This window comes from Conger conger, chromosome 16, assembly GCF_963514075.1.
Source record: "Conger conger chromosome 16, fConCon1.1, whole genome shotgun sequence".
Classification (NCBI taxonomy): Eukaryota; Metazoa; Chordata; class Actinopteri; order Anguilliformes; family Congridae; genus Conger; species Conger conger.
The window spans coordinates 17,535,148-17,556,889 of record NC_083775.1 but is presented as its reverse complement, the minus strand read 5'-3'; the positions used below and the strand labels follow the sequence as shown (position 1 = coordinate 17,556,889).

Below are 21,742 nucleotides of genomic sequence, written 5' to 3'. Positions count from 1 at the left end.
TTGCACAATGCTGATGACATATTCAAGGGAACACCAGAACATTCACACGTCAATCCGACCGTAACATTCTGGAGGTTCACATGAATCGCAGCTACAGGAAACCCCTTTCTCCTCCTGCCTGGAACTCTGCTGTAGGTGATAAACATCGCTCCAAGAGAGACGGCGATCACTCCGAGCCTGAGAACAGACTGCGAAAAGCAAAAAGATCATTCCTGTTTCAACATGTCCCCCCAGTGGTTGCTCAAGAAAGTAAAGTCTGAGCTTCCCCTTCCTTGTGGATGTTAGTCATACATGGATAAGTGGCAGACGTCACAGAATGAAGGCCTGATGGTCTCTTAAGATAATCGTGTGTTTGTATGGAGGGGTGACCTGGTACACTAATTGCACGTATGCGTGAAGGAGAGTAGCCTGGTCAGTGTGTGGTTGAACTCAGAATGACCTCATAATTGTTTGTTTAGGCTTCAGCTCATCTGAGAATCCCCTGTAAATCCACACTTTTCATTTGCAGGAGTCTTTACACCAGCAGCCCCGGTTCGATCCCCGGTGTAGCCATGGTAAGATCAGCACAGCTTTTGGGCCCTTGAGCAAGGCCCTTAACCCCTCACTGCTCCAGGGGGGACTGTCTCCTGCTTAGACTAATCAACTTGAAGTCATTTTGGATAAAAGCGTCCGCTAAATCACATGTAATGTAACATTACTCTGAAATGGGGGGACTATGCATAGAAAGTGCTATCACTTTTTATATGGTTATATGGGAATAGTCTTAATAATAAATGGCTGGTTGTCCTCCAACACGTCATCATCAAGGAAATTGCCACGTGATTAAGAACGATCCATAAAGTCATCAAATATGAATAGACAGATTGAGAGGTGGAGAGAAAATGATGTGCAGTACAACAGACAGAGATAAATGAGGAGAGGAGAAAGAAAGAGAGAGGAGAGAGACAGAGAGAGAGAGAGAGAGAGAGAGAGAGAGAGACTGACAGACACATTGAGAGATGTACTTCCCCTTACATTGCAATAAATAGATAAAGCAATGAGAAATTCCATTATGTTTCATCATTTCAATGATATGTCCCTGAATGCAGAAGAGTGTCTGGGTGTTGAAGGTGTGTGTGTGTGTGTGTGTGTGTGCGTGTGTGTGTGTGTGAATGTGTGTGATGTGTATGGTGTACGAATAACTGTCTTTCTCCGATGGAGTTCCCAGCACAACTGGCTGGCCAATTTGAATCAGCTTGCTTTTGCCTGAGACAGGGCTAGCACTAAAAAAACAGGCATCACATTACCTCTAAATAAACACATTACGTATTCCTGCTGCCAGTCTCATCAATATTATTCCCACTGTGAAGACACCTGGGGTCTAAAAGAAGGAGAGAGCGGAAGTGAGGGAGAGAATTACAGAGAGAAAGGGAGATAGAGTACTAACACAGCCCTCATGCAGAGAGAGAGAGAGAGAGAGAGAGAGAGAGAGAGAGAGACAGAGAGACAGACAGCGAGAGAGAGTGAGAGAGATAGAGAGAGGGAGAGAGAGGCCGTGCCTATTCACAGCCGACAGCAGGATATGGATCTGCTGTTCTGGGCTTTATGAGAAAAGCTGGCCAGCCTGTCGCCACAAGAACTAGGTGCTATGTCATGTGGGGCCCAGAGCTGGGGGTCATTCATGCAGAAAATGGAGGGGACTGGGGGTTGAAACGGTCCAAGCCTACAATGAGAGCAATCGGAGAGATTGACCGCAGCAGAACCACGACCCCTGAGAATGCTGGGGAACAGACCTAGGGACCATCCCAGAGATAAAATCAGTCCTGGCTCACGCTTAGGTTTCATGAGCTGTTCGTATTATCACTGGACTACCTCCACAAAACCTCACCGGCTGAACTCAGCCGAGCCTGTACTTTAAAAATATCAATATCAATCAAAGCTGTCAGCAACCTGGTCCTTTCTTGTTTGTCAGGAACCAGGAAACTAGGGGGGGAAACTTCAACAGTATTGCTCGAAAACATAAAACAGGTTCCTGAACTTTTGTTTTAAAATCACTTTCACAGTCATGTTCAACTGTAGCCATGCATAGTCATGCTGAAAACACTGGAAATTATGAATGAAAAGTTTAAAATAAGAAACTAACTTCAGCCTTGTTTTCAGCCAACATACCTGTAGCTGAATACCTGTTGCTGACCTTATCTATAATACATAATGATCATACACATCTATAATCCAAACCAGATTCAGCCAACATAGGGAGCTAGTTTTGTCATTTTTAACTGGCCAAACTATGTAACCATAGCAATACAATGCTGAAATGGTAGCATTTTGAGAGCAAATCCCCCACAAAAAATGTAGTTAACTAACTACTGAGAAATTAATATGTACAGTTTGTTAATGTATTCATGTAACAACTACATTCGTTAATGCTAATTCATATTGAAATGAAAAAATGTAGAGTATTCATTAATGGTTAAGTTTTCATTTTAGTCTTAAGATTTAAACTCGCATTGGCATTCATAAGAAGCTAGCTTGCTCTTTGCTCTCTCTGAACAGGGCCTAGTATACTTGTGATTGAGGACATTCAGGCCAGCAGATAGGAGAATTATAGATCTCAGAGGGATAAATATGTGCAACTGTGCATTTAAACATTTAAATAAATACTGTGAATCCTGTTGGGTGTGCTTGTTTATGAAGTGCGGGTCCACAGCTCTGTAAATAACCATGACATCAGCAAAATGACTGTTAATAGCGCTCACTTCATGCTGCCTTGAGGAAAGTAAACATATTTACAGTATGAAGACAGCAATAAATTACAGTGTAGCTCATCAGTCACACAGTTTATTCAGTTACCTTACTGTAATAATAAATAGTGCATGTCTGACACAGTACACCTTTTATGCAGTGATGTGTGCTTCCTCTGGGTGGAGGCCAGCAGAAATTCTGGGACACAATTTTTCCCTGTCCCCTTCTTCTCGTCTCTCTATCTCCGTATCACTGGAAGTCACTTATCTCCCTCAAAACCAGCTTTTCACCCAGCAGTCTCTCTCTCTCTCACTCTCTCTCTCTCTCTCTCTCTCTCTCTCTCTCACACACACACACACACACACACGTACACATGCACACATGCACACTCATGTGTACGCACACACCAGCTCCCTCAGTCAACTTTGCTTGCTGATATTCTCATGTAAACCAGCACTGCTGTAACAAATGAGAGCAGCCTAACATCTGATGGGTGTGGCCGGCTTGAAAAAAGGAAACCTGTACATCTCTTTTCAGTGCTTTGCCCCTTGGGCTTGCCAGTTCATTTTGCAGTCAGGAATGAAAAATGTGTCAGAGCAGCTCATGGTGCTGATTTCCTCTGAGGCCTGTACGATGACCCCAGGGAAAGGTCACCTGTCCTGAGGTCTCTGCTGCTCAGACCTGTTTTAAGTCACCTGCCCTGAGGTCTCAACATGGCTCAGGCAGTAAGAGCAGTCGTCTGGCAGTCGGAGGGTTGCCAGTTCGATCCCCCGGCCGGGCTGTGTCGAAGTGTCCCTGAGCAAGACACCTAACCCCCAAATGCTCCTGACGAGCTGGTCGGGGCCTTGCATGGCAGCCAATCGCTGTCAGTGTGTGAGTGTGTGTATGAATGGGTGAATGGAGAAGCATCAATTGTACAGTGCTTTGGATAAAGGCGCTATATAAATGCCTGCCATTTACCATTTAGGTCTCTGCTGCTCAGACCTGTTTTAAGTCACCTGTCCTGAGGTCTCTGCTGCTCAGACCTGTTTTAAGTCACCTGCCCTGAGGTCTATGCTGTTTGAGACCTGCTTTAAGTCACCTGTCCTGAGGTCTCTGCTGCTCAGACCTGTTTTAAGTCACCTGCCCTGAGGTCTATGCTGTTTGAGACCTGCTTTAAGTCACCTGTCCTGAGGTCTCTGCTGCTCAGACCTGTTTTAGGTCACCTGCCCTGAGGTCTATGCTGTTTGAGACCTGTTTTAGGTCACCTGCCCTGAGGTCTATGCTGTTTGAGACCTGTTTTAGGTCACCTGCCCTGAGGTCTCTGTTGTTCAGACCTGTTTTAGGTCACCTGCCCTGAGGTCTATGCTGCTCAGACCTGCTTTAAGTCACCTGTGAATAAGAAGGTGTGATGTACCTTCTGATACAGTGCCGGGAGACTGGAAAAAAACAGACACATGTTTAGAAAGACGTGTACACATGTAAGCAATGCAGTTCTCAATAAACATCCTGAACAGGAGAACTGTACCACAAACCAGGCCCTCCTTAGTGCCAGTGTGTGTGTCTGTGTGTGTGTGTGTGTGTGTGTGTGAGCATGCGTGCATGTACATTGTGTGTGTGTGTGTGCAAGCATGCGTGCGTGTGTATTTTGTGTGTGTGTGTGTGTGTGTGTGTGTGTGAGCGTGTGAGTGCATGAGTGTGTGTTGTACGTCTGCTCATGCACATGAGTGTGTCCCGGCATGTGGGTGTGCGTGTCTGCTTGCGGTGATAACATCTTTCGTACATAAAGTACATTTCCTGCCTGTGTTCTCAGAACACAGTTCACACATCTATTAATAACCTGTGTTTACTAGGTGAGCCTTACTACAGAACACAGGTGTTCCTCCACAGCAGTGAGCTGGAGAGAGACGGCAGAAGAACCTGTGGTAGACAGGCTGCAGCTGTGTGGAGGCCCAGACGTGCCAACGCCTTTCACTGATTATTTATGTGTGCATTCTGATGCTGTAGGCTTATATGCTCTTCCTCATCGCAGTATTATTTTCGAGAGCACACACACACATACACACCCACACCCACACACATATGAATGCATGCATGCATGCTGAAACACACAAACACACACAGACAAATGCATGCATGCACAAACACACATACATACAAGTCCATGCACGCACAAACACAGATAAATAAAACACATGCACACACACATACGCACACACGAACACAAACACACACACACACACACACACACACACACACACACACACAAGGCTAGACAGTCCTTATCGACCTTCTGCTGTGGTGTCACGAAAGGTTGATAAAATACCCTACTAACATTTGGTGACTCAACAGATGAGTTGTATCTTCCCTTACCGATACAGTTTATCTGGACATGCAGTTTTTCCTCCTGTCACTCAGAGTTCACACAGACTTAGGGACATCCTTATTTTACAGTCTTGGACCACTGTCAACAACAGATAAGAAAAGAGGAGCATGGTTGCCATGTGCATGATACGATAGTTATTACATAACAGAAGTGTAAAGTAACATAATAACAGATATACAGATTACTAAATGTATTAGCAAACAGAAAACTTGGCTTTTAGGCCAGAAAAGCTCACATTACTGCCTGACCTATAAATGAACCTGTGTTCTCAGCCTTTGACTTTGATCTTTTCTTTCCTCGGCTATATTTTCCCGGATCATCCAATTGTGCAGGCTGACCACAAGACAAGTCATCCCCCCCACCAATTTGGCAACCGCAGGGAGTGACACAGAGTGCCAGTCTCGCCTTCCTGTCTCCTAACCCCCCCCCCAAACACAAACACATAAACACACAAACATGCACAAAAATACACACAAACACACATAAACACAAACACATACACACACACACTCACACACACACACCACACACACACACACATACAAACACACACACAAACACACATGATCACAACACTCACAGAAACACACACACTCACACATACAAACACACAAATACATACATGCACGCACACACATATGTACACACGCATCACACACGCAAGGTGGTCGCGGGGCTTCCAAGCTTGTTGCATCTTCTTTTTTCATCAGAACCCACTGCTAAGCCCCACCACAATTGTTCTCATCATATGACCGCCACGTACTGGGTCTGCAGTGCGACATAGACATGCATATAACTAGCACAGAGTGTAAAACCCTGAAGTGTGGCTGCAGAGTGGTCACAGAGGGAGACTTCCTCTGTCCCAAAATGGCTGCAGGCAATAAGACTGATTTTGCATATGTATACATGTACACAACCGGGGTTGGGGAGGGGTTCAACTGTAGATAAATACAGAAGAAAATGTCCCAATAATGCACTGAAAGTAATCACACAAAACAGGATGCAGCTATCGCGGGTTGCCAGACACTCGATCTGAGACATCTGTCACATTTCATCTGGGAGAGAATGGTTATTTTGACTGGCTGGTAAGAGCTGATGTTCGACAGCATGCGATAGCTTCGCTGAGACCACGAAGCCTCCCTCTCCCTGTGCGACTGTCAGGTGGGAGAAGCTGGAGGTGCCAGGGAGGCGAGGTGATGCCACCACTCTTCAGGCTTGGCGTATGCTCCTGCTGCTGTGGCACGGTGCGGGCCCTGGGCAGGGGGGTGGAGTAGGGCGCAGGGCGCTTCTCGGTCACGCTCCGCTCCCACTCACAGGGTGTGAACGACCGCAGGAGGTTCCTGAGAAACCCCTGGGAATCCCACAGCGCACCTGCTTGCGCCCGCTGACGTCAGAAGTCGCTCCCTATGTGATGCCGTGGTCAGGATTAGATGTCAGATTAGATGTGTCAAAAGAGCGTGACATATTTCTGCGGCCTAAATACAGAGTGTTCTGGGTGTCACCACATTGAAGCTAAAACGCGATCGCAGACACACACACATACACACACACCTGCACACACACACACACACACACACACACAGAAACAGTGGAGGGGTGACTACAGCAGTGTGGGGAACGCTGAGAGACAGGAAACTGGTTCAGACTCATGTAGATGTTTGGCCAATCACGGGCCAGCCAGGCTGTAAAGGAGAAGCCAGGCTGTAACCCTGCCAATAGGAAGACTCTATGCATGCCCACTAAAAAAGTAAAATGCAGCTTCTAAGAACCTTTTCAGACCAAGTCAGGGGGACAAGGACTGATTTTACAGAGGTGGGGTTAGAGATAGCATACAATTAGAGATAGCAGACCACGGCCATTTGACTCAATTCTGACTTAAAAAAAAAAACAATAACCTGAAATAACACAGAAGCCTGAGGGGTGTGGATAGTGGGAAGCTGGCATGCAATCTGGAGACGTGGGACTTCTGTCTGTGCTGGAAGACGGCCAAGGGAGAGGCAGGTAGACAGGCATTCTGAGGTATGTGAGGCTCGGTTGAAATATGAGAGAGCTGTCTTTGGTGATGCAGTGAGCTCCTCTCTCAGGCCTGGTGAAGGTCTGAGGGCACTGAACAGTTTCATGTGCCCACCGCCACCACTGCTAAGCCGCGACTCGCATAACCAGGGCGATGGCTTGACTGGGTCGAGGAGTTTCCCGTCCTGTTCTCTTTTGTTTTGTTTTGTTTTTTTGAAGAGATCATTTTCAGGGACTTCCAGGAGAATGAGGTTTTTTTGGGGACAGAGGGGCAGAGCTTTCATTCTCCTCAGAACAACAGGCGCTCTCTTCTCCACATGAAAGACGGGAGGCCGTGCCTGAGACGTGACCGCGCATGACTCTCTGCTGGCCCGCGTCTGGGTGTTTCCCAAAGACAGAGTTAGACATCTCAGAGGAGCTGCAGAAGCTAAGCTTTTATTATAATAATGATGTCAGTGATAAGAAAGGAAAATTTGAATAGGATTCAGCAGCTGTGGGCTCTCCTGTAATTCAAATCTTGCTCACCAAATTGTGTACAGTGCAGGTTCCCCCCGAAATAAGGCTGTCTGATGGGAATGTGAAAAACATAGAATGTGTGTTTCTATCTGTCTGTGTGTGTGTGTGTGTGTGTGTGTGTGTGTCCACGTATCACATAGCGCATCAGCGCTGGGGGCACCACCAGCTCATAACAGTGCCAGCTGGCATGCACTGCATGGAAGGACACAGACGAGCTGAACGCTGAACTCCAGAGCTATGACCGGAGTGCTCAGACCCAGCTTCTCGGAAAAACATCTCATACACGACCCCTGCCAGAGGGAATTCCACTGTCCTTATATGACCCCGCCAGAGCACAATGCACTATGTGCCTTCACAGCAGTGACATGCCAGACTGACACTTGACCCACTGTACATTACCAGAAGTAAATGGGCCTCCCACTCTGACCCTGGGTCAGCCTCCAGCATTTGTACGAGATGATCGTGAGTTAGAATCTGCAGCAATTTGGCTGATCCTGGCTCAGCTGCAGTGCGGTAGATGCGGCCACTAAAGGTGCGGGCTTCCCTCCACCTCTGTGGCTCAGTGAATGTGAACGTGAGGTGAATGTGAGGTGAGTGCTCAGGTGCAAAATGGCCGCCGTGTATCTCTTTGGCAGGTACTACAGTGTGCTGGTGGATCTCACCCAACTGTAAGGCACTTATGCAAGGTATTGCGTATTGCATTTATATAGAGCCAAAACTGCTATAAAAATGCAATACATAATAATTATTACAATAATATTCTTTTGTATTATATCACGGGTGAAAACTGCTCCAGTTCATGAAGTGATATGACACGCTCCCATTTGAGCATGTAGTGTGCATAACTAAAAAACTATGTGTAGCATCTTCTCAGAATGCCATTGCCAGTGTCTTGCTTCAGGCGGAGTGCTTGGCGCTCCCTGGTCTAATAGAGTTTGTGATGCGGTGGTTAGTCATTCAGTATGCAAATCCCCTGTTCTGTATATTTCTATCGCCCCAGGGACAGTTACCTTTGTCCGGGGTCAGAGATTGCTATAGCACGTTACTCATCACCGCACCTTTTTGAAATTCTGTTTTGCAAGATTTTGTACTTACATTGAGAAATGTAAGTTTTCATCAATGTAATGTTTACTGTCACCGGAACGAGGTCTACCACCTCTGCAACACTGAAGCAATTCCGGCTATAAGATGTTGCCTAAGTGTAGGCCAGCCACAGTACTGTTCTCATCTGGGAATTGATCTTCTGTTCTTAAGCCCTGTGACACTGCATTGTGGGGTTTTCTGGGGAAACAGTTACCACTGGCCAAACCGTGGTGTTTGTGAGCAAAGATTCACGGGGCGGGAACAGATGGTAAAGTATGAGCCTGCTGCCTGTAACAAAAGCCAATAAATCAGCAGACTGTAAAAACCTCTGAAAGGTTAACTGTGAGCATTGTTGCAAGACAACATTTTTTTAAAAGCGTGGGACTGCTGGCTTTACAATGCATCCTAAATTGCACCTTTTACAGCTTTTAGCACTGCATTTCCTGCTATCAAGATATTAAAAATAAATAAATTCATTAAATGTAATCACACAGTTACAACCAGGCATTTCACCATTCCATTGACTGTCATTCAGCAAAAACAAGGATTCTCTTTTCCTCCCTAAAATGGAAAGTTTATATAAAATACTGTATAACATGTATTCTTGCCCTTTGTGCGGCAAAGAAGAAAAAGTTGTGAAAACATCAGCTCTGTTACATTTCAAAAGCTTTCATATGACTAATTTTTGGGGATGGTATCATCATGCCAATTTAAAGAAGAAACATGGCACAACAAGTCTTAAGCAAGGAGAGGTTTCTTCAGGAAATGAAAAGAAACAGTATTGTCCAATATTTGCATAGTTCAAGGGGTTCCTGAAATGTAGACAGACTTTCCTGGAACTACTGAATGACAATGCATAATACTGCTGCAATAGTTAAGACTTACATGGTCTTGACCAACGTCCAAAACTAAACCGATGAGAGTCTGCACAAACGATCAATAGTTCTGTGCCACGAGGAGGCCCGTTCACATGCTGATGGAAAGTGAGGGTGTGTGATAATTTTGGGAAATTACCATATTAACACATAGTGACAGAAGTTACACGTGAAAAAGACAGCAGTTATGTTACGTTTTTTCTTTTCTTTTTAACAATTACATTGAATCATTTTCCAAAATAAAAATGGGCACTTCAAACATATTAACCACAGAAACACAGAAAATGGAAACATCTAAATGACTTTCTCAAGTCTTTAAGCACTATGCTATTATCTTCCATTATGCCCTGTTTCAAACGTGAAAGCCAATCTGGCAGGGTACTTCATTAAATGATCATCTGATAACAATCAGTGCTCAGTGGTGCAAATGGAATAGCATTTAATTACATTCAGAGGAATCAACAGAAGTTAAATGCTAGCAACTGGAAGAAGTTGCTGGTCATGTTTGTAGTCATAGATGTGGTCATGGTTTAACAGAAGTCTGAATGGACATGCCAAATCTGACCAAACATTAACATTGTGGTCAGAATGTTAATGGCCAGTGCACTGCAGTTAGTGTGACAGGACACACACATACACACACACACACACACACGTATATATATATATATATATATATATTGCATGTTGCAACATCATAAAAATGTTGATAAAATGATAAAAATGTATGGCTCAATTTTGACATGGCCATACAATTCATCTTTTTTGTGTTGCTCATTCCCCCATCCCCCACATTGCCCATTGTCTGGGATTATGTGGTTATGGATTAAGTGGTTTAGCACACCTAAAAGTATACTGGTTAAGTGGTTTAGCACACCTAAAATGTTAACTAACAAATCATGCTCCCTTCTTCTACACACCATAAATACATGTAGTTCCCAGATATTCCCATATGGATATGAGTGTGAAGACTGTGCAGCAGGTAACTCCTGTTGCTGTTTCTTATCCCTGACAAGACATTTTCCCACAATTCCTTGCCTGTGGCAACATATGGCATAATATAAATGAAAATATTCTGGCTAAATGTCATGCAAGAAGTGATTAGATGACAGATGAATAAAAACTCAAGTGTATATATGCTAACTCACTCAGGATATTTAGTAGACAACGTTATCATTTTGTTAGACTAATGGTAAATTCAATTGCGTTTTTATTTGATGATGAATTCAAGATTGCTTCTGTTATTTTACTACAGTGAAGGAGATGGATATTTCAGACTATTATAGTTGAATTGCAGTCACCTGTAGTCGCTCTGATAAAAGCATCTGCTAAAAGTTAAAACTGTTTGTTTACATGATGTTTGTTTACATGATCACATTTGAGTGAAACATTTTGAAATTGCAGAAATTGGTAGTAGTATTATTTTGAAGTATTGCACACAAAAAGTAACTGATGGTCTGTGTTAGAGCGGCATCAAGTGGGAAAATATTGTATTGTAGTATTTGTGCTGAACATGGGAGAGGTCAGTTCAACAGTTCAAGTTTTGGATATAAATACTGTTTTTTTAAATATATATATAATTCCAGCAATTATTTAAAAACACATTTGTTAAGTTTGTTGAGGTTTCCGTGTCATAATTATTTTGTGGGTTTTCAAGGGGGAGAATAGACTCCATATTAAGTGTACTGCGTGAGGTTTTTGTGTTCTCACTTCGTGTTCTTTTTTCAAAAATGTGGATTTAATTTAGAAAAAAAATTTGTATGCGAGGAAATAATTTCGTCTTTTGCACAAAATTATTTGTAAAATAAATAAGGAAATTCTGATCGATTGTGTATGTTCGATTACACTTGCCTTCTGTTGTAAAACCAAGATGGAATCAATGATTGGCGGATATGTTCTAAAGTTCAGCGAAATAATATAATTCCAAGTCCAATTGTCAACGCAACAAATCGCTAGGAGTCTTGAACAGACTGCCGACATGACCGCGAAAACCCTTCGTATTTCAGCGCGGGTGTTTTTGCACTTTGGGAAGCGTAATGCAAACCGAGTCGTCCATTATGGGCGCCCGGCACTGGAAAGAAATCCTCCTGTTCGGCACTACTATGAAACTGCTAAACCTGCTCAAGACAGCTCGGTTTCGGTTCGGACGGTAGACCTGCGGAGCGACACCGTCACCAAGCCCGGAACAGCAATGCGCCAAGCCATGGCCATAGCAGAAGTTGGAGACGATGTTTTCGGAGAAGATCCGACTGTTAATGGTTAGAACATTTCAAGCTTTTATGATTAATTCAGCTGACTTGATTGACTTGGTAAACTCACGCTTACTTTATCTAGCTAAGCAGTGCATTGATAGTTAAGCACTTCAAGTTGAATTTTTATTAGCTCAGGCCTAACAGGCCATTGCATTCGCTTAACTCTCGCTCATTATAGAGTTCAGTGGAAAGTAGCTATGTGCATCGACGACTCCCGGTCAGTTTAGAAAATTAAGATCTCAGGGCAGATCTCACCACTAAAGCATGCTATCAGTAGATCTCAGTCAGGATATCCATGTTATTACTCCTGGCAGTTGTGTAGGCAGTCATGGAGTGAATTGGAAAACTGACATTAAACAACTGTACCATGTTCATGAAGTGTTATTTATCTTCTTATACTGTGTTTCTATAGAACTTCAGCGACGTGCCGCAGATATATTTGGAATGGAAGCAGCCCTCTTTGTGCCCTCAGGAACCATGAGCAATCTCATTGCTGGTAATGTACAGAAATTACTGTTTTGTGTGATTTGCCATATTGGGAAGAAAAGCTAATGTCTGTGTGTGTCGTCTCTCCAGTGATGGTGCACTGCAGAGAGCGAGGAGACGAGATTATCGTGGGGGATCTCTCTCACCTGCACATGTATGAGCAGGGAGGCAGTGCACAGGTATGGTCTCACCTGTCTGGTACGATTTTGTGTGTATTTGTGCAGGGCAGGGCCTTTTAAAACGGCTGATTCCTGTGTGTGTGACAGAGTTTTGGGATTCAGGCTGGGTAATTTCCTGATTCTTTTTATTGTAGTCTCTGTACAAAGTAGTGTAATTGAATTGAATTACCTGTCCCCTCAGCTGGCTGGCGTTCACTCCACCATGGTTACCAACCTACCCGACGGGACCTTTGACCTGGGTCAGCTGGAAGCCAAAATTCGCCATGGATACCCTGATGCCCACTTCCCCCGCTCACGGCTGGTCTGTGTGGAGAACACCCACAACATCCAGGGGGGGCGCGTACTGCCCCTCTCTTTCCTTCAGGAGGTGAGGCCCCTATGATGCATTCCCCCTCCCTTAATGACTGTCTAATGGGAAAACCACTTGTGTGTGCTGCAGGGTGCATTGGTGAAAATACAAGAGGATGCCCTTTGGGAAATGAGCTGCTAAGACTTTTGAGTTCCACCTTAAATACCTACCGTATAGCTGTAGTGGCTTAATCATAAAAAGGACAAAATATGATATACTTTATGATGTAAGATTGTTTATTGATAACTTCTATCAGTGGTGACCCTGAAGACTTGGCATCAGCACTGCTTAAACCTGCATGCATGTGTAGTGTGTGTAGCATGGCTAGTCCCCTCGTAAAGCATGGAGAGGTCCGAGCAGGTCACTGTGATAATACTCAGATTCAAAATAGCCCTTAGCTATGGGTGATCTCCCTGATAGCTGACTGGTAATGTATTGGACTTTGGGCCTGGGTTCCTCACTTTGTGTGTAATGAGTTACAGTGTATGTGTAACTCAATACACATGCACTGATTCAAGTGGTTCTGGATAGGACCATCTGCTAAATTCCTAAATGATATCATATTTTGCCCCTCAGCACACGTGTGTTTGACCCTTCCTCTGTGTGTCACCCTCAGCACACGTGTCTTTGACCCTTCCTCTGTGTATCACCCTCGGCACACGTGTCTTTGACCCTTCCTCTGTGTATCACCCTCGGCACACGTGTCTTTAACCCTTCCTCTGTGTATCACCCTCAGCACACGTGTCTTTAACCCTTCCTCTGTGTGTCACCCTCAGCACACGTGTCTTTGACCCTTCCTCTGTGTATCACCCTCAGCACACGTGTCTTTGACCCTTCCTCTGTGTATCACCCTTAGCACAGGTGTCTTTGACCCTTCCTCTGTGTGTCACCCTCAGCCCACGTGTCTTTGACCCTTCCTCTGTGTATCACCCTCAGCACACGTGTCTTTGACCCTTCCTCTGTGTATCACCCTTAGCACACGTGTCTTTGACCCTTCCTCTGTGTATCACCCTCAGCACACGTGTCTTTGACCCTTCCTCTGTGTATCACCCTTAGCACATGTGTCTTTGACCCTTCCTCTGTGTGTCACCCTCAGCACACGTGTGTTTGACCCTTCCTCTGTGTGTCACCCTCAGCACACGTGTGTTTGACCCTTTCTCTGTATCACCCTCAGCACACGTGTCTTTAACCCTTCCTCTGTGTGTCACCCTCAGCACACGTGTCTTTGACCCTTCCTCTGTGTATCACCCTCAGCACACGTGTCTTTGACCCTTCCTCTGTGTATCACCCTTAGCACACATGTCTTTGACCCTTCCTCTGTGTGTCACCCTCAGCACACGTGTGTTTGACCCTTCCTCTGTGTGTCACCCTCAGCACACGTGTCTTTGACCCTTCCTCTGTGTGTCACCCTCGGCACACGTGTCTTTGACCCTTCCTCTGTGTATCACCCTCAGCACACGTGTCTTTGACCCTTCCTCTGTGTATCACCCTCAGCACACGTGTGTTTGACCCTTCCTCTGTGTATCACCCTCAGCACACGTGTCTTTGACCCTTCCTCTGTGTATCACCCTCAGCACACGTGTCTTTAACCCTTCCTCTGTGTGTCACCCTCGGCACACGTGTCTTTGACCCTTCCTCTGTGTATCACCCTCAGCACACGTGTCTTTGACCCTTCCTCTGTGTATCACCCTCAGCACACGTGTGTTTGACCCTTCCTCTGTGTATCACCTTTAGCACACGTGTCTTTGACCCTTCCTCTGTGTATCACCCTCAGCACACGTGTCTTTGACCCTTCCTCTGTGTATCACCCTTGGCACACGTGTCTTTGACCCTTCCTCTGTGTATCACCCTTGGCACACGTGTCTTTGACCCTTCCTCTGTGTATCACCCTCAGCACACGTGTCTTTGACCCTTCCTCTGTGTGTCACCCTCAGCACACGTGTGTTTGACCCTTCCTCTGTGTGTCACCCTCAGCACACGTGTGTTTGACCCTTCCTCTGTGTGTCACCCTCAGCACACGTGTGTTTGACCCTTCCTCTGTGTATCACCCTCAGCACACGTGTGTTTGACCCTTCCTCTGTGTGTCACCCTCAGCACACGTGTGTTTGACCCTTCCTCTGTGTATCACCCTTAGCACACGTGTCTTTGACCCTTCCTCTGTGTATCACCCTCAGCACACGTGTGTTTGACCCTTCCTCTGTGTATCACCCTCAGCACACGTGTGTTTGACCCTTCCTCTGTGTATCACCCTTAGCACACGTGTCTTTGACCCTTCCTCTGTGTATCACCCTCAGCACACGTGTCTTTGACCCTTCCTCTGTGTGGCACCCTTAGCACACGTGTCTTTGACCCTTCCTCTGTGTATCACCCTCAGCACACGTGTGTTTGACCCTTCCTCTGTGTATCACCCTCAGCACACGTGTGTTTGACCCTTCCTCTGTGTATCACCCTCAGCACACGTGTGTTTGACCCTTCCTCTGTGTATCACCCTTAGCACACGTGTCTTTGACCCTTCCTCTGTGTATCACCCTCAGCACACGTGTGTTTGACCCTTCCTCTGTGTATCACCCTCAGCACACGTGTGTTTGACCCTTCCTCTGTGTATCACCCTTAGCACACGTGTCTTTGACCCGTCCTCTGTGTATCACCCTCAGCACACGTGTCTTTGACCCTTCCTCTGTGTATCACCCTTAGCACATGTGTGTTTGACCCTTCCTCTGTGTATCACCCTCAGCACACGTGTCTTTGACCCTTCCTCTGTGTATCACCCTTAGCACACGTGTCTTTGACCCTTCCTCTGTGTATCACCCTCAGCACATGTGTGTTTGACCCTTCCTCTGTGTATCACCCTTAGGACACGTGTCTTTGACCCTTCCTCTGTGTATCACCCTTAGCACACGTGTCTTTGACCCTTCCTCTGTGTATCACCCTCAGCACACGTGTCTTTGACCCTTCCTCTGTGTATCACCCTCAGCACACGTGTGTTTGACTCTTCCTCTGTGTATCACCCTCAGCACACGTGTGTTTGCCCCTTCCTTAGCTGCGGTCTGTAGCGGAGCGCTACAACCTGGCGGTACACATGGATGGGGCAAGAGTAATGAATGCCGCGGTGGCCCTGGGCGTCTCTCCGTCCGTCATTCTGCGGCACTGCGACACCGTCAGCGTCTGTCTGTCCAAGGTAGAGGTCCTCATTCACACTCCCACATCTACGGTGCAGGTACACTACACACCCATTACATGACTCGCATTACATTATACACTACCGTTGCTCTGCTACCACGCATCCGGGCTCCAATGGGGTCCAACACACAGCTGATTTTATGGTGCCCAGTAGATGGCGCTCTTTCATTAAAGAGGAACCCAGTGAAAACTGCCCTGTGGGCTTGTGTTATTAAGTATTCATTAATGATGAATTAATGCTAGTGATGCACGGTGAGCAGAGCGCAAAGTGGCAGGTGAATATGAGCGATGTGTGCAGAAGAGTATCTGTTTCAAAGTGTACGGGCCCTGATATCCCCTCAGGCTCCTACTGTTGTGTTGATCTGCTTTTTCTGCCTCAAGTGCCTAGACCAGGTGTGTCAAACTCAAGTCCTGGAGTGCCATCTGTGTCTACACATTTTTATAATAATAATAAAGTTATTCACTCAAAAATCACTTCACATACAAAGTAAAATGAAGAAAAAATTGGTAGAGCAGAGCTTAAAAGGTGTAACAACAAGGTTTAAAAGGAAAATGGAGGGCCAACTGGAAGGGTAAGGGGAGGGGCCTCGGTCAGACTGGAAGCATAACCGATTAGCTAATTCAGTAGTTTCCTTTAAATCAGCAGTCAGGTAGTGCTTTTAACTGTAGGTTTCAGACTCTATAGGCAGTCTCTGACTTAGATTGACCACTGGTGCTGAAATCCGCCGAAAGCCACCCACCCAGGCCATGATTCGCACATCTGGTCAAGGGAATAGTGCGTTTCAATCTGTTTGCTTCAGCTGAATGTTTTTGCGTTTGTATTCTCTACACAATGTTCTGTGTTCAAGTGCTTTCAAGCCTCTTGTCCAGAACACCAGCGCAATTGAGAACTTATTTTCACCTGGTCTTCCTGATTAGAACGTGGTTGACAGCCAAGGCATGGTGACCTCGTGCTGTATTAACCATAATAAATTATAACATTTTACCAATAAAATATCTTTTTTTGTTGGTGTTCACAGAGTATCTAAACGGTGCATTAACTAAAAGACTAGGAGCATCTTAAAACTTTTGTTGATGCATTTATTTAAAATATTTATTTATTTAGTCAATAAACAGCCACCCAGTGCATGTTACAGTTTTTCTCCATTGTTTGGGTGCATTGTTGTTGCAAATGCAAACTTCAACTTCACTGAATGATTTCTGGTTTTCTTTACACAATCACAACCACTGTCAGTGTGGCCATTATTGAAGTTTTGAAGAGGAATGTGATGACCATGCAGCAGGTCTATAAGGTACTGTGTCAGAACAGCAGTGTCAGTGTTAAGATATGCGCTGCATTGAATGAGATTATATTTAAGCCTCTGCCATCGGGGGTGGCTTAGACCAGTTGTTGGGTTTCTTTCCACATTGATTTCCCACAGGAATCATATGCGTCAGCAGACTCCATGTCCACCCACTAGTCCAAAACCACTCTCAAATCTTTTTTTAAATTTAATTTTATTCTTTTCTTCTGACTGGTTAATTTTGTGGCAGCGGAATATCAGAAACGGCATGGCCCTGGAAGCAGTCCTTGTACGTCAGAGATGTATGTTTACTTCAGTTGTGCAACATCGATTTGTTTTGTGACTGTGACCTTGACACAAACACATTTTTGCTGATAACTCGTGAACTATACACTCACCGAGCACTTTATTTGGAACATTTTTACTTTATTACACCTACTTATTCATGCAATTATCTAATCAGCCAATGGTGTGGCAAACCCAAAAAATTCCAGTGAGCAGCACTTCTGCAGACAGAAACACCTTGTTGATGAGCAACGTCAGGGGAGAATGGCCTGACTGGCTCAAGCTGACAGGAAGGTGACAGTAACCCCACATAACAACAGTGGTATGCAGAAGAGCATCTCTGAACACACAACATGTCATAGCTCTTAAGTGGATAGGCTACAGCAGTGTAAGTCTCACTGAGTGCATGGCCTAATGTAATTGACAGTCTGTTTTTAGTTTTTTGGATCGAGACTAAATGATTTCTGGTAATTTGTTGTACTGTTGAAAAATAGGGTTTTTCTTTTTGCTGTCTTTAGTGAGGAGTGTTCATCATAGTATTTTCTTTTTATACATCATTAGGTGATTTTGTTAATGGTATGAAGAGATTTGAATACAATAACATTTTCCGCATGCATTTGCTGGTTTGTAAACTAAAACAGTTTTGTTGTTTGTGTCACCTGTTCTCAAAATAGCACATTTGTTTAACGATGCATCTGAACAGTGGAGAAAAGCTGTAAAAGCAGGAGCAGAAGGCAGCCGCCTGAGGTGGAAATTCTATATTCTCACTTGCAACAAGACCCTTTGTTGCCAGCAGTTTAAATGGCTCCTATGAATGTGTGTACACTCTGAGAAATGAAGTTACAATGGTGATACATTTTTGTTCTTGAAGGATCAAATTTCCCAAATTTACCCTGAAAGTACAGTAAGTATGTTCTCTTTGAGTACAAATAAGTATGTTTTTCCAAGCGAATAAGGTACAAATTAATTATATATTGCTGGCTAGGGGTACAATTTATGTACCAACTGTATAGGGTACTACCCCAGCTACAAGCATTTGTAAAATGTGTCCGTGTGTCATGTCTGTGTGTGTATGCACTTGTGTGTGCGTGCATGCGTGTGGGTGTGTGTATGTGTATGTGTTCGTCTGTGTGTATTTGTGTGTGTATGTGTGTGTATAAATATGTGTGTGTGTATATGTTTGTGTGTGTGTCTGTGTTTGCATGTACGTGTGTGCATATGTTTGTGTATATATGTGCCTGTGTGTGCGTGTGTGTATGCGTTTGTGTATATTTGTCTGTATACGTGTGTCTGTGTGTGTGTGTTCATGTGTTTGTGTGTGTATGCGTTTGTGTGTGTATTTGTGTGTATATGTGTGTCTATATGTGTGTGCGTGTGTACATGCGTTTGTGTGTATATGTTTGTGTGTGTGCGCATGTGCGTGTGTGCATGCATTTGTCTGTGTGTGTATATGTTTGTGTATATGTGTGCCTGTGTGTGTGTGTGTTTGTGTTTGTGTATGCGTTTGTCTGTGGGGCGGCCTGTAGCGTGGTGGTTAAGGTAAATGACTGGGACACGCAAGGTTGGTGGCTCTAATCCCGGTGTAGCCACAATAAGACCCACACAGCCATTGGGCCCTTGAGCAAGGCCCTTAACCCTGCATTGCTCCACGGGAGGATTGTCTCCTGCTTAGTCTAATCAACTGTACGTCACTCTGGATAAGAGCGTCTGCCAAAATGCCAATAATGTAATGTGTGTGTATTTGTGTGTATGCGTGTGTGCGTGTGTGCGTGCGTGTGTGTGTCTGCTTGGCAGGGGCTGGGGGCTCCCGTGGGCACCATGCTAGGTGGGCCGCAGGACTTCATTCAGAGGGCGCTGCGTGCCCGTAAGGCTCTGGGGGGGGGGCTGCGGCAGTCGGGCATCCTGGCAGCAGCTGGCTTAGTTGCACTGACTGGCATGGTGGACAGGCTAGAGGAGGACCACCGACACGCCAAAATCTTCGCCCAAGGTAGCGCCCCTCCAGACCCAAGGCTGAATACCCTAGTTCTGTTTGATGCTGGACATTGCTGGTCATGGCTGACACATGCTCTCTTTGTTCCCCTGCAAACCCCCCTGTCCCCATTCCTGCCTCCCCGTAGCTCTGCTAGATTGTGACCCCCCCCTCTACCACGTGGATATGGCTTCTGTGGAGACCAACATTGTGCGTTTTTACTTGCGCGACCCCCTGCTGACCCCTGGCGAGTTCTGCGAGCGCTTGGCAACGGTGGCGGAGGGCGAGGCCCGGGCGCTGGGGCGGGGCACACGCGTCCTCATGTTTCCCCACGTCGGGGGCTCTGTCCGGGCCGTCTGGCACCTGGGGGTCACGGAGGAAGACACCCGGTCGGCCATCCTCAAACTGCGCTTCGTAGCCCAGCAGCGCGCGAAGGAGCGCCACGCGGCCGCTGAAGCCTGAGACCTGCTGGGAAACTGTCCCCCGGAAACAGAGCCCTGCTCCTGGGTTGAGCTTATTGAGAATGAGGATGGTCTGCGACATTCCTGAAATGCGTGGGTAATCTCAAATCCTTTGTTAATGGTTACGGAGGTTAATGGGCGAGAACTGGGACCTTCCCGAAGGATGATTGTGCATGATTGCATTTAGAACACATCACTGTACACTGAAGGTTTGGTGGCCGTCGCCTACTACACGAATGGAGCGTTGCCTACTGTTTATTTACAAAGCTCTCTTAAAGGCATACAATGCAAGATTTTTCACCTTGAAAATATTTTAAAACAAACATTACTATGATTCACTGACAAGCTGTGTCTGTGTTTACTTCTGCCCAATACCTTGCTTCTCTACTTTTTATTCTAAAAACTAATCGAGCTGCTTCTGGGTGTGGAATTTTACATTTTTGTACTGTATCAGAAAATCATGTTTCTGAAACACTGAAGAATTGCGTGTTCCATGATCCAATAAAAGGAAGGCAAGAGGAGATGTGTATGGATTGGCTACTACGGTGGTGAGCTGGTTTTGCAAGAGAGCCTTGGTGGCTAACCATTAAGCAAGTGGCCTGCTAATGTTCGGTAACATTACAGCAGGTAGCTGCAGTCATTAGCCAACTAAATTCAGTTTTGTATGTCAACTGCTGGCCCGTGGTAGCTGAGTTCACAACGCAGTACTACTGCTTATATTTTCGGGAGATTCTACCGGCTTATTTCCTCTCATGGGCAGGGTGCTCATGCCGAGGCTGGATATTCATTCCCCTTCTTAACACAGAGCTTGGGAAAATAGCATTTGCTTTCATGCAACTATCTATAAGTGGAATGATAGATCTCTAGATTTCTAGAACTCATAAGTAGATCAGATGAAATTATTGCTCGATAATATATTATTCAATGGGCGGCACGGATGGTGCAGTGGGTAGCACCAGCAAGGAGGTCCTGGGTTCGAATCCTGGTTGGCCGGGGCCTCTCTGTGTGGAGTTTGCATCTTCTCCCCGTGTTTGCGTGGGTATCCTCCGGGTACTCTGATTTCCTCCCAAAGACATGCAGGTTAGGCTGATTGGAGAGTCTAAATTGCCTGTGCGTAAGAGTGTGTGAGTGAATGTGCCTTGCGATGGACTGGCGACCTGTCCAGGGTGTATTCCTGCCTTTCGCCCAATGTATGCTGGGATAGGCTCCAGCCCTTCTGGGACCCTGTTCAGGATAAGCAGGTTCAGATAATGGATGGATGGATGGAACATATTATTCAGAAATAATAATATGATATTACTATAATATCATATTATAATAATATGAGATATATATTATATAGCTTCTCTCTCTATGTACTCTGTACATAGTAAAGTAGGGCTCTGCTCTCAACTGGATTTCTCTGAATAAATAAGGGTTGATTAAAATGAATAAATACATTATTTTAAAATCATTAAACAAAACAGATCTTTTAATAGAAATTCAATTCTTTTTTAAGAATTCCGGTGCTGAGAAAAAAATGAATTGCAGCACATTATAGTAAGTTCCAGGTGTTTAAGAACTAAACCATGGAATCTGAGATGACCATTCCATACTGGTGTTCCAAATTGCATTCTTTAAAATTCAGTTATGTTTAATACATGCTCCCTTGGGTCGTTTCGATTGCAGCAACTGTGTTACCCCAGTGGCAAATCGCAGCATCAGCACAAGATGGCAGCATAT

The 21,742-nt window shown here is 45.3% G+C and overlaps 1 protein-coding gene across 1 annotated transcript; it reads left to right on the top strand.

Annotated features, from left to right (window-relative positions):
• The first annotated feature begins 11,283 nt into the window (after nucleotides 1-11,283).
• On the top strand, nucleotides 11,284-20,541 carry tha1 (threonine aldolase 1). The gene is made up of 7 exons (XM_061224878.1): nucleotides 11,284-11,834; nucleotides 12,241-12,324; nucleotides 12,405-12,493; nucleotides 12,675-12,860; nucleotides 15,883-16,020; nucleotides 19,385-19,577; nucleotides 19,708-20,541. The coding sequence occupies exons 1-7, from the start codon at nucleotides 11,555-11,557 to the stop codon at nucleotides 20,019-20,021; spliced, it is 1,284 nt and encodes a 427-aa protein (XP_061080862.1). The 5' UTR covers nucleotides 11,284-11,554; the 3' UTR covers nucleotides 20,022-20,541.
• The last annotated feature ends 1,201 nt before the right edge of the window (nucleotides 20,542-21,742 follow it).